Genomic DNA, 13,281 nt, shown 5'->3' with positions numbered 1-13,281 from the left:
TTTGAACATTTTTGAACTTTTGAATCCTCAGATCCTAAGGTCGTAAAAGGTTAGCCTTTAAACTCAGAGTTAAACCTCTACCCTTTCAGCCTAAGTTAGAGCACTTCCAAATCGTTTGTGGCTATAGGATTTCGTGGAAATTTTCCTTTTTTCTCAAATATCACGACCTTGATTGTAAAAGATGCTTACTTTTCATTATTCTAAAAACAAATATCTCTAGCATGAAATATTTTATTATTGCCACCTGCCTTCTCTTGTTCCATCCTGCGATAGGGTGAAAAAACAACAACAATATATTCAATTTCTTCTGAAAGAAATGGTGTCTACCCGGCTAGGAAAATGAAATATGCTACAAGCATAATTGACATATATATTCAAAGTTTAAACTGTCATTAGATATGGATAAGAGTATCTTAAGTATCCTGTTTATCCTAAGTGCATATCTTATTGTAATTGACTTCCAATTCGTCTTCGTGCAATACAGTTCAATAGTATCCATATCCGGTGTTTCGTCCGTTCTTAATCCCCTATCTGTTTTTAATAGGACCATTAATCAGCTAAACTTTGAGGAGGTTCAACAACCATTCACATATCCGAGGACGTGGAGGTCATAAAAATACACGAGGGGAAAAACCTTCATCCGTATTTATTCTTCGATAACTAAATGCTCAGAGGTAAGGGAAGGTACCACTTACCCTTGATTCTTCTCTTACCGTTGAGCATCATGTTAAGCAGAGAGGCTTAAATTATCATTTTGTACTAAGTACGAATTCGTTGGTACAACCTGATGGGAGATTGAACCAACAACCCTTCAACCTTGCACCTTACACACTATGCTTTAGTTTTACATTACGTTTACATAGTACCGTGAAAATAATCATATTCTGACCTGTGTCGACCAATCGCGATTCTAATCAGCGCGCAATCAACGCAGAAAAAAGTAACCATGACGGCAATCCAAGATCTTTGATTAAGTTCAAAGATTATACCTTTTTTGAAAACTCGGCCTTTGATACTCATGGTATTTACATAGATTTTGATCCCTCTTCAGGACTGGCCACTGATAAATTGCACCGTTTAATTACCTGTATTGCAGGTAATTCGTTTTTTGATTTATTGGTCAATTTATTCGCCATTTCCGTTTTATGTACTGTATGTACCCTTGTAATGGATTTTTTTGAACTGCCAAAACATTAAAAAAATTTGTCAAAGTACGTTACTCGTAAAAATATATAATCAATTTCCGACCATGTTATTTAACAAACGAATACACCTTTTCGACCGTAGCCGCTAATTGCCGCGCGGGCATTTTTTACCACCCTAAAACCGTCCCAGTCTTTTTTTATTGTCTGAAGACAATAGAAAAAAGTATAAAAAAAGGATTGGGTCGAGTTTAGGGTGCTAAAAAATGCCCGCGCGGCAATTGGCGGCTACGGTCGAAAAGGTGTATTTACGTGACCTTATTTTACTCAAATATTAGATATTTGTGTTATGCACGTATGATATACGCACATTGCCTCGTTAGTAGAATTGTAATGTTCCGGGGTAAATATCTGAAAAAAGAGTGCCAAATAGAGCAACAATCGCAAGTAGAAACTTTTTTTACTGCAAGATATTCTTACATTTGATTTCCATTTTCCATGAAAACTGTAACTAAGAGTATGGGAAAGACCTGAAACGTGAATACTTGCTTCCTAGCAGCTCTCTGTGTTGCAAGTAAGAACCGAAGGAGTCAAGTGACCGCAGCCATTTTCATGTCCTAGAATAATGAAAACTGTCCCAGATAGGGCCTGTCCCGTTCATCATCGGAAGGGCTATCTCTCTTTTTTCCATCTCTCATCTTCTTGTTCAGGGTTTTCAATGCGTTATTTCAAACGACTAAAGTGGAAATTTCTATGTTGGATATTATATATATAGTATGAAAATATAAAATGTTTACTCCTGTCAGATCTACAAACAACAAAGAGTGGCCGAATTCTCTTCCTCTTAGAGAGATGATGTTACAATGAAGGGGTAATTAGTCCTCTCTGGGTCCCTCTGTCTTTATCCTGGCTTGGGACAGGCTGACTGTCATTTAAGACAGTCAGGCGACATTACCCCCAGCGGCATAACATCGGTAAGACATACATTTGAACCCAGTTCCTCGATTCCTTTTTCATTTATTCTGATAGCACACCCCCTTCTCATAGATCCGGTAGAATTTTTTTAGCCAGTGGGAATAAAAATAACAGACTGAAACTCGATGGGGATTGATATTCCAATATTTATCATGAATGGGGATTTCAATTCATTTGTTTTCAAGTCAGAAAGTTCAGTGGGGATGCATAAAATATCATAATATTTTGCAGTGAAATTTGGTATATTTGATTATTATCAGTGGACAAAAATCCCACCGCAGACGATATTTTGGATAATTTTTCGATTGGAAGGATTCCCAGTGGGTCTGTGAGAAGGGGGTGTGACACTCAGTGTTTTAGCTAAACCAGTGTTTTTGGGTACGAGATTGGTTACTGTAGCTTAATACATCCAACAAAAGTTTAAATAAAATTTCGGCAAAGGTAATCGTTATGTCTATGTTTATCTTGGCAACAAGATGGTTACTTCCTCTGCCAAATCGTATTAATCTCATATTGGCTGCATATAGATCTATACATTTTCCTGAAATTAAAAATATAATTCCATCTTGGGTTAATCATTAATCTTTTTCGCCGTGGCTCTCGTGCTATGTTTTTAGATAAAGATATTTTGTTATTGATTGGATTCGTAATAATATCTCATCTTAAATTTTACGATTTCCTGAATATTTTACATTTCGAATTTATTTTGTTATTTTTGTGCGCGTATTGATTAATTAGAAATAGCTGTGCTTCCCGTTATACGTTTAATGAGCGGGTGTGTTGCTTTGATAACCCTTTGATAAAATAGTGAGATGTTTATAGAACGAAAAAACACTCTGTATATTCTTTAACAACCACACGAAGCTGCAGCTGAAAACAAAAATTTTAGCATATACATACCCATATTTGAATTTAGATTCTGCTATTAAATGGTCATCAGGTGTTCTTTGATATCCTTCCACTGTGTTAAGGTGGCAGGGTTGTACCTTATACCCTCCAAACGTGTCACTCCCGGTGTCACTAGGCAGGATCTTAACTTTCACTCTTATCCGTGTCGAGGTGACAGGGCTGTTCTTTATATTTCCAGTGTGTCAAGGAGACATGGTCGTACATTTTACATACCCCTGTATAAAGCTGGGAGGAATGTATTTTAGGCCCTTCCACTGAGTAAAGGAGTAGTGGTTATACTATGTATCTTATTTTACCACTGTGTCAAAAGAGGCATGGTTGAACTTTATACCCTTTCCCTGTGTCAAAGAAAAACGTAATATTTTATATCATTACACCCTGTTAAGCGCGTTAAACTATACAATTGGAAAGTTGTAACTCTGAGTTTCAACATGAGACTTAAGACTCAGGACCTTAGGATCTCCGGATCCGGGGGGGGCAGCTGGGCAAAAGGACCGACGGGTATGTGCGGGTCCTAAGGGTACCTTTTCCAATATGTTTAAAATGCACTGTAAGGGTCGGAAAAACTAGAGATGCACTGTAAGGGTAGAAATTTCAGAAAATTCTTGAAAAATCTAGATATTTTGACCAAAAATGCTAGAATTTTGACCATTTTTTGCACGAAAGGGATCGAAAATTTGGGGGAAAATGCACTCTAAGGGTATGATTTTCACTGATTTTTGCTGCACTGTAAGGGTGCAATTTTAAAAGCCAATTTTTGGCCCGCACATACCGTCAGTCCGCAAACCCAGTGCCCCCCCCGGGCTCCGGATTTAAAAGCTCAAATTCTATAAGGCTTGGAATATAGCCTAGAAGCCATCAAACCCCTCCAAAATCGAAAAGTTGGAAGTGCTAAAATAGCAATTCTCGCCAGAACTTTAAATTCTAAAAAACGTTAAAATACACCAAAATCCCAATATATTTCGACCGTGATTGTAGATTGCTCCACAAACTATTCTATTTCTCCCAAACCACAAGTGGTTATTATGCATTAAACATATACTAAGATGTGAGAGACATTCACAAGTCAGATATACAAGATATATTTTTGTTTTTTAACATTTGTCTAGCCGGGTGGACAGCTAGAAATAGCTGACTACCCACCATTAAAAAGAATTGAATATAGCATCCAGCCTCATACAATTTGACATCCTGAAATAGCCATCTCTGATTGGAAAAAAGCATAAAAATGGTTTTTTACACAAACCCTGGATTGAAAATATAAAATCTATCTTCAGGGTTTCGAAAAATGAAAAATGTACAGAGCGAAGATAAAGAGAGCATTTTAAGACTTCACTTTTCTTGCTTGGGAAAGGTTGAATATTTGACTCTAACCATTCTGGCTTTAAAATTAATGACCTCTGTAGCTCTGCAGTAAAATAAAAACGACGTTAGCACAATTTTAGCTTCCATAGTTTAGTTGCTAAGGGATTTCGACTTCAAGTTGTTGGAATAGTCTCTCCATTTCAGGGTAGGGAATTTCAACTTCCACAGTCTCTATCAATTTTGGAAAGTAAAAACGAATGGTGTTTCCAAAGATTTATTATACACTGGATAAACGACTCATAAAACGATGGAGAGCGATCATTGTATTTCCTTTGTTTCAGAAAACAATTGATGTTCTAGCTTTGTCCGCAAAGGACAACTGTCATGGCGGCTCGAAGATGTCTGATTTTTAAAAATGTTTATCTGTCTTATTTTTAAAAAGTTCTCTAGCTCTTTCTTTTTGTACATTTGCAGAAAAAAAAGTTTTAAAGTAAGGCTAGTATTCCAAGCCAGATACATTTGTGAAATCTAATGTGAGAAAAACATCATTAGACAAGAAATCCAGCCAAAATGCTTATAGTGACACAAAATTTTGAATTGGAAATATCTTTCCAAGACTGTTCCCAGAAGAGCTGAAATTAACATAAATAAGACTTGAGTGTCTTGGCTCCACTGTGGTATGAAAATCCTTTGGAGGCACGTGGTGGCAAAGTGGTTTTTTTGAGGTTGAAGTTTGAAAATTTCCGGTGTCAACATTAAATTTCTTTTACACAACACGTCTTTTGCATCTTTCTCCCAGCTTGAAACGTCATAACGACTTATAATTAGCAATTAAGTGGAAGAATCCAACTCTCACAGGAAAGTTTTAAGTCTATTTTGGGAATTGGATGAGTGATTTTTGATAAGAAATGCAAAAAAATGCTTCGAAAAACCATTTAATGAGGGAAGGAGAGTGAACAATACTATCATTACTGCGGACATAGCTAGTACACGAAAAATCAGCAAAAATCTGTTACTTGTATATCCAGTGTATAATAAATCCTTGGTGTTTCTAAGGGTCGTGATGGCAGTATGTTTTTTTTTTGGGATCTGAATTTATAGGAATTATACATCATGGATAGATTATAACAAATAATTTATGAGCTTGCAATATCTTGATAGACTAAGCTTCCTTCCCTCTTCCGATTAAGCTAAGTGACAGCTAAGTGACATGTTTTATGTAAGGCTGCTCCGTGTAACTAAACAATATACCAATATATGCTGACAATAATTTTCAAGGTAGTGGAATTTTCAGATTTAAAATATTGGTATACCATACAGTGTTTATTCGGCAAGTTGTATAATTTCGGATATTCTATGGCTTCCTTATTTTTAATCAGCAAGACCGGATAATCAAGTTTTCCTGAGAAAAAGGAGATCCTTGTGAGGTACAGATAGAGGTCGAATTTCAAGCATCTAAGAGACGTTCAAATTAGGTTGATACCGCTCATGATTAGCACTAAGAGATGACTTTTTGATTGGAAAGTGTTGGATGTTACTTTGAAACGGGAGGGCGGGCTGTTTACATTGTATTTAAAAATCACTTAAGGAAGTCCGAGATGCTTCTCCTTTCGCGATTTCATCTTTTCATCATTTCGTGAAATGGACTTTTTGAAATTCAATTACTTAATTCCTCCGGAGATGAGCCAATAATGTGCATACGTCATTTTGCGTTGGAAAAGAACGAACAATTACTGAATTTCATTACACTGTTTGACATTCATTGACTTCCAGTAGCCTTATGGGTCAAATCTAGCAGACGGAAAAACATCGAACTGGTAAATCAAAGGGTTGTCGTTCAATTTTTTTCTCACAAAATTCTAAACTCTTATATGTTCTTTGTGTTAGTTTTGTGGTTGTTGATGCAGGTCTAAGTATACTAAACGGAAATCAGAGTAGACACAGACGATCCAAGAAATGCTCGAAAAATGGTGCATCAACAAAGGAGGGAGTCTGAATGAGAAATTTTAGTTTTAGGTAAATATCTTTTGGAGAAATGTTGTAATATTTTTTCATCGGTAATTTTTGTGGTCGTTTTAAAAACCGATTAGCCACACAAATTGTAATTCATCATTTTATTTCCTTGGCTTAAGTCCAATACCAATGCCTTATAATCCAATCCACCTACGTGACCATAAAAATACCAACAGATTAAAAAGAACCAAAAGAATTCCTAAATAAATCACTCAAACTCTTCTTTATTCGCCCACTAGCCTGGAATGGTCGAACATTCGATGAGTAAAACAGGTGTGTGACTTTTGACCGCCTGATAATTTCCAAACACGTCAGCGAGTGATTAAATCAAATCTTAAATAGCAAAACTAGAAGTTTATCCCACTCTCGTTTGAAATCACCAAAGCAACTTAATCGAATTCAATTTATGGTGCCCAGAAAATCTCATTGAAAAGTAACTAGAGGTTTTATCAACAAATTGAGGTTTTAAATGTACAAAATTTTAACACGGACGTACTTATGTTCATTAAGAAGAAAATTGTTTATGAAAATCAAGCACGACCGCAAATAAGTTTACCTATGGCCTTCCTCTCAATTATACTGTATGTGGTAAAATTACATCTTAACTATCCTGCTTTTTGTTAAAATATTGGAAATTAGGTTCTTTCCAAAATATAAGAACAATTAAAGAACGTTGCTGAGCCGGGAATTGTGAAATCTGGGCTAATTTAGGGTCAAAGTATTAAAAAATGGTGTGAAATTTGAAATACATCAATTTTTCCCAAAAAAGGAATGCATATTTATATGGTTTAGCAGAGGCAACGTTTTGAAATGTGACAAAAACAGCCAAAAGCAAGCGTGCTGACGTGGCGAGGAAATGTATTATACTTTTAGCTCTCTCAATTTACCACTCAATTACTGATTATCTCCTCTACTTGATCTTTAGCGGCGACTTTTAAGTTGACGTTGATCTTGACAATGAATAATGAACTTGTCAAAGAAACTTTTTAAACCCGAAACAAGTTTTTTCTTAATCTGGTTCAATTATAGTAGTTAACAGATCTAATTAGCTAAAATTGTACGTTAATAGATCTTCACAGAGATAATAGTTCTCCATAAAGTATGGATAATCAGACTTGCACACAATTTGGTTTTTGAACACCCAAAAATACATTTTGAGGTACGAGGATAAAAAAGGGGATAGGCTCAACCTACTCAACATAAAACCAGAATCCAATGAGAAGATTAGCCTTCAGAATTAATGAATAACCTTACGGACATTCAGAATAACATTTTATGATACCTTGAATATTTCAATGAACAAGATGTTTCTTATTTTCTACAGGACTTCAAATGAAGCAGTAACTTTAAGAACAGTTTTCCATTCTCAGACCAACAAAGTTAGTCGCAAAACACTAACAAAGTTGTACAAAATCAAAGCCAAAATACAAAGTTTGCGTTGGTGGGGGTGTTGCGAAAGCGAACAGATAGCAATTGAAGGCTATAAAGCTAAGGTGATAAACTTTTGAAGGAGTTCAAAGGTAGTTTCGAAGAGCTATAATGTCAACATCATTTGGCTAAATGGATAACATAATGAGAAAATGGCATAATTCGATCATAGTATAAGAAAGCCGCCGCTGGAATGACGACGCTATTGTTTTTGTCGTTAATGGATGTTCTATCTGTGTCTCCGTGGTTTATAAGAACTAAGTCAAAGCTAACAAAATCCTTAACCTTAATAGTGTTCATAATATTCAATTGAAGAACAATTACTTTTCAAGTCTCAAATTTTTCTCACTGTACTCTCTTATCGCCTTATTTGAAGTATATTTTTATAAATTCCAAATAAATTTTTATAAATTTAGGACCAAATAACACACATTTTATTAAAAGAACTAATTTTAAAATGTTTAACTTTGAATGCTTGCTGTCACCTCAATACTGTTGTTTTTTGAATGAAATTTTCACAGAATGCAGCTTGAATATTTATTTACTAATACCAGTAAGAATTTTTCAAAATAATCTGGAAGGCATTTCGAGGCACTCAATTTTCTTCAAGTTCTTAAAGCACTGACATTCTGACGTTCTAGTACTTTTAAATCGAGATTCTTTTCTTTTACTTTAATCTTATGAATGCGTGAATTATCAAGAGATTTGCGTTTATGAGCAAAATTACGTCTAACGAGGGAGTTTGTTAAAAGTCAAATTAAATTGACAATGGAATTTGTCACTGCACCATAAAAAAATTCGTTCTTAAGACATAGATAGAACAACAGAAATTCAGCTGTACTCATTCCAGCCGCGGCTTTCTTATACTATGATTCGATTCATTAGCTCTTGTATAGTTCCATTTTATGTTTGTTGCTAATTAGTTACAGTACCACGAAAAATTCTAACCGGAAATTATATAATGAGCTTCATGTAAACAACGCTATCAAAAATGATATGGCATCTTAAAACCTCTCCCTTTCGAAGGACCATCATGCAAAGTAGAAGTAGCAGAAGAAATATTTCGAGCTAAAAAGTAAAATAGGAAGAATAATATATTTTCAACCTCACGTACACCCTTTTAAATTATGTCGTGTGAAAATATTTCGAGCGAATTTTGCGTAAAATTTTGGCTAATGATGAAACCGCGAAATTAGTAAAATGAATATGTAGGGAGTATTACGCGTGTACATGCTTAAAAGTAATTTCTAACATTAAATATATTTGAAGCTAAGATAAAGTAGAAATTTTTCCTTAACTGAAAGACGATATTTTTCTGATATTCTTACCTCACTCGATGTTTCTGAGGCTCAAAGATTTGGTTCCTTATTTCTTGAAGGTTTTTAATAGTCAATTTTATCATCATGGATGAATTTGAATTCAAAGCAAGAGCTAGCTTTACTTTATTAAAAGCTATGCAATGAACTTTCAACATTTGCTTTGCTTTGGAGACAATTTGAAAACTCTACCCAGCTGATAGTAGATTACATAAGCTGCAACGTCTTTCGTAACACAATTACCCTTATGAGAGGTACTTTTACATTATTCAATTATAAGCGAAGTGACCCCAATAGATGGGGGATGGATTATTATCATTCCTAACATGATTCCAACATTCCGTTAAAATCCTTTTGAGCTGCAAACAAGCGAATTAGAAAACAAAACACCCCTGTGTCACATACCTGCTGGAACCCCAACCCCACTGGAAGATTTGGTAAAAATTTCTTCCCCGCCGAGAAAATACCTTGGAATTTCAGCCCCGCTGGGAAATTGACTTTGATTTCATCCCCACTCGAAATTCAAAGTTTAAAAATTATACTCCCAAAACCTTCCCCAATTGGGATTTCAAAAGGGATTTTTATCCCTACCGAGGAAAAAAGATCCACCGGGGCTGTGAAACAGGGGTGTAACAAAGCATTCATTACTATGAAAGATAAGCATTTACCTTAGTCTGATTCGCAGACTTCTACAAGATTTCATTATTTTTACAAAGAGCACGAATCCGTGCCAGCAGCCCACATTTACCTATAACCTCTTTTCCGCCTAAACTTTCCACCTTTTCACTTTTCAATCGTTAAACGAAGGAAAACTGTGGGAATTGAATGGGGGATGAGTTTCGCAACTTGAAAGGGATGCTTTTAGAGGAAGAGATCTCCGTTCATTACATAAAGTAAAATTGCGAAAATCTACTTTTCCGTTTGAATAACTGAACTATAAATCATTTGTGGCATCTAGGAAAGTGATAGAAAGAAACCAGCAAAGATAAATGAAAAACCTTATGCCAATACGGTGAATGTACTTCAACATTTGTAAGAGAGTTTGAATTGGATTTCTATTTCCTTTTACAACCCTTCAAGCGTCAAAAGCTAAGCTACTCTCATTTGAATGTTTAAGTCAGATTAATACACCACCCATTAATTAAACGATGCTTTTTGATCACACACAAGCATCAAGCAGAATTTCCGCTTTTAAAAGAGATATCATTTTCATTCTTTGCTCCTGAAGACAAAGCAATATTAAAAGGAATTTGGCTTGGTGTGTTGTTATTGCGGTTTTTCCGCCTTTCTATTTTGGATTTTTTGGTTCCTTTGAAGTTCTCTGTGTCATGCGAAAATAGTGTAGGGTATAATGACGAAGAATGTAGCAAGAAAGAAAGTCGATTGTTATTTGTTTGAAAAGTTGACATGTAGGTTCTTCAATAGTCAATAATTAATAGTCAGTCTTTCATCCCTCTTTTCTTTTTCTAAAGCGCAAAAATTACTGTTTTTTTACACGTGGTCAGTATATTCTAAAACGAAGGTTCCAACAGGGAAATAGCTTTCAAGATCAGATAAAAACGTCGTCAAAATTAAATTACGTTTGGTTTATACTGAATTCTTTTCGATTTTGATATAATGAAGCTAATATAGCGAGAGCGCATAAGTAGTGCGAATGTAGAAGACCTTGCGTCAAAGATACATGCGTCAGGAAATTTGACTGTAATTACTTTGAAGCGCCAACGGATATCAGAATGATCTTCCAAATGCAACAAACGCGTGGGCAGTTATCTCATACCAAACCCCGGTTTACAAACAACAATCACGTTGTAATTGCATGCATTCCTTACCAAAAGACGGGGGTTGGGTTATGAGTGAAATGTATCTATATAAGAGATTGCGGTATAGAGAAGATTTGTATTTAGAAACAGAGAGACAAGCAGAACAAATTTTTTGTTCAGCATGATGTGTGGGTTAATAAAAGTATTATTGCTGTTGGTTTGTGTATCTGTTGTGTTAACAGCACCAGTGAAAGTTTCTCAATGTCCGAAGAAATGTACTTGCCAGCTTAGTGGAACTTTTGTCCAATGTCCTGGCAAAGTCACAAGGAAAGATTGGGAAAGAATTGGTGCAGAAATAAGTGAGAATGCAATTCAATTGGAAGTTGACTTTCTGGATTTTGAATACGTGCAAGTACATTGTTTTAAAAAGTTGAAGACTCTGACGAATTTGAGGATACTTGGTGGACGAGTTGTTTTGTTTCCGACAGGTTTATCAGACAAGTTCCCAGCACTGAAGATTATTACATTTATCAATAACAAGATTAGACATTTAACACCCTCTATTTTTGAAGGACTGGAAGAAATTCTGAACTTAGATTTAGCTGGAAATACCCTGAAAAGGATTTCAAAGAATGTCTTCAAAGGTTTATCCAAATTGAAACTATTGAATTTGGAGAGAAACCAAATTGAATGTCTTGACAATGACGCTTTTGATGGTTTATCAGGTTTAGGATTATTGTCATTGAACAATAACCGATTGACAATGCTACCAGATGGACTTTTCAAATCGTTCAAAGAAGCACCTCTATTTCTATTGTTCGCAAATAATAGAATCACCAGATTACAGAAAAACTTGTTTCAACCTTTCTTGAAAATCTCAGCATTCAATGTCAGTAATAACAATATATCTGAGATTGAAACTGGAGCTTTTGATAACTTGTTACCTTTCCCTGGTTTTGGGATTGATTTATCACATAATCCCATATTATGCAATGCTCAATCCAATCCAACAGACTTCAGCATGGGAAGTATTCGGGTTACCGGAACTTGTGGTTCAACACCGGTACTCCCGTTCCAGATCAGGCGTATTGTGGAATAAGCTATCAAACAACAATTTTCTTAAAAAGTCTTTCTGTCGCTTCTTTGCTATGGGCTTCAAATATCTTACCCTGAAGTTAAAGATTTTGCGTCGCTTCATTGCTATGGACTTCAAATATCTTTATACCCTGAAGTTAAAAATTTTGCGTCGCTTCATTGCTATGGACTTCAAATATCTTTATACCCTGAAGTTAAAAATTTTGCGTCGCTTCATTGCTATGGACTTCAAATATCTTACCCCGAAGTTAAAAATTTTGCGTCGCTTCATTGCTATGGACTTTAAATATCTTTATACCCTGAAGTTAAAAATTTTGCGTCGCTTCATTGCTATGGACTTCAAATATGTTACCCTGTTAAAAATTTTGCGTCGCATCATTGCTTTGGACTTCAAATATCTTACCCTGTTAAAAATTTTGCGTCGCATCATTGCTATGGACTTCAAATATCTTACCCTGTTAAAAATTTTGCGTCGCATCATTGCTATGGACTTCAAATATCTTACCCTGTTAAAAATTTTGCGTCGCATCATTGCTATGGACTTCAAATATCTTACCCTGTTAAAAATTTTGCGTCGCATCATTGCTATGGACTTCAAATATCTTACCCTGTTAAAAATTTTGTGTCGCTTCATTGCTATGGACTTCAAATATCTTACCCTGAAGTTAAAGATTTTGCGTCGCTTCTTTGCTATGGACTTCAAATATCTTACCCTGAAGTTAAAAAGTTTGCGTCGCTTCATTGCTATGGACTTCAAATATCTTTATACCCTGAAGTTAAAGATTTTGCGTCGCTTCTTTGCTATGGACTTCAAAGATCTTACCCTGTTAAAAATTGGGCTGGTCCCAATTTTATCATCATCTTTCGATGCAGAGTATAAAAAAGTAGAAAATGTAAATAGGAAATATTTAGTTCAATATACAATTTGTAAATATTATAACATTTGGAAGAATTCTCAAAAAAATTGAAAACATCTTCTTTGCAATTTTTTTATACGAGGTATCTATGTACAAACTGATCATAGATTTTGTCTGGGTTGATAATAATTGATGACCTTGATCACTTCCTTATGTAATGAACACCCTTTACTATGTTTCACACACAAAAACCGCATCGCAACTAAAATACGATACAATGTAAACCAGGCTCTGGAAAAAAGTTTGGATTTTTGGGATTAAGGTGTTTGTGATTAGAGAGTCTTCTACTCTGTACCAGAGTGTATCTTTTTAGAAATCAATGAAATAGTACATCAAGATAATTCTTTGAAAATTTCAAGCCAGCACCTTCAGAATTTATCATTCAAACTGACAAGAAAGTTGTAATATTGAATATAGTTCT

The 13,281-nt window shown here is 35.1% G+C and overlaps 1 protein-coding gene across 1 annotated transcript; it reads left to right on the top strand.

The window, feature by feature from the left end:
* The first annotated feature begins 11,006 nt into the window (after nucleotides 1-11,006).
* Nucleotides 11,007-12,062, top strand: LOC136823261 (platelet glycoprotein V-like). Its single transcript, XM_067079444.1, has one exon. The coding sequence runs from the start codon at nucleotides 11,030-11,032 to the stop codon at nucleotides 11,945-11,947; it is 918 nt and encodes a 305-aa protein (XP_066935545.1). The 5' UTR covers nucleotides 11,007-11,029; the 3' UTR covers nucleotides 11,948-12,062.
* The last annotated feature ends 1,219 nt before the right edge of the window (nucleotides 12,063-13,281 follow it).

This window comes from Clytia hemisphaerica, unplaced genomic scaffold, assembly GCF_902728285.1.
Source record: "Clytia hemisphaerica strain Z4C2 unplaced genomic scaffold, Clytia hemisphaerica genome assembly, whole genome shotgun sequence".
In the NCBI taxonomy this organism is placed as follows: Eukaryota; Metazoa; Cnidaria; class Hydrozoa; order Leptothecata; family Clytiidae; genus Clytia; species Clytia hemisphaerica.
This window is presented reverse-complemented; position numbering and strand designations above follow the sequence as displayed.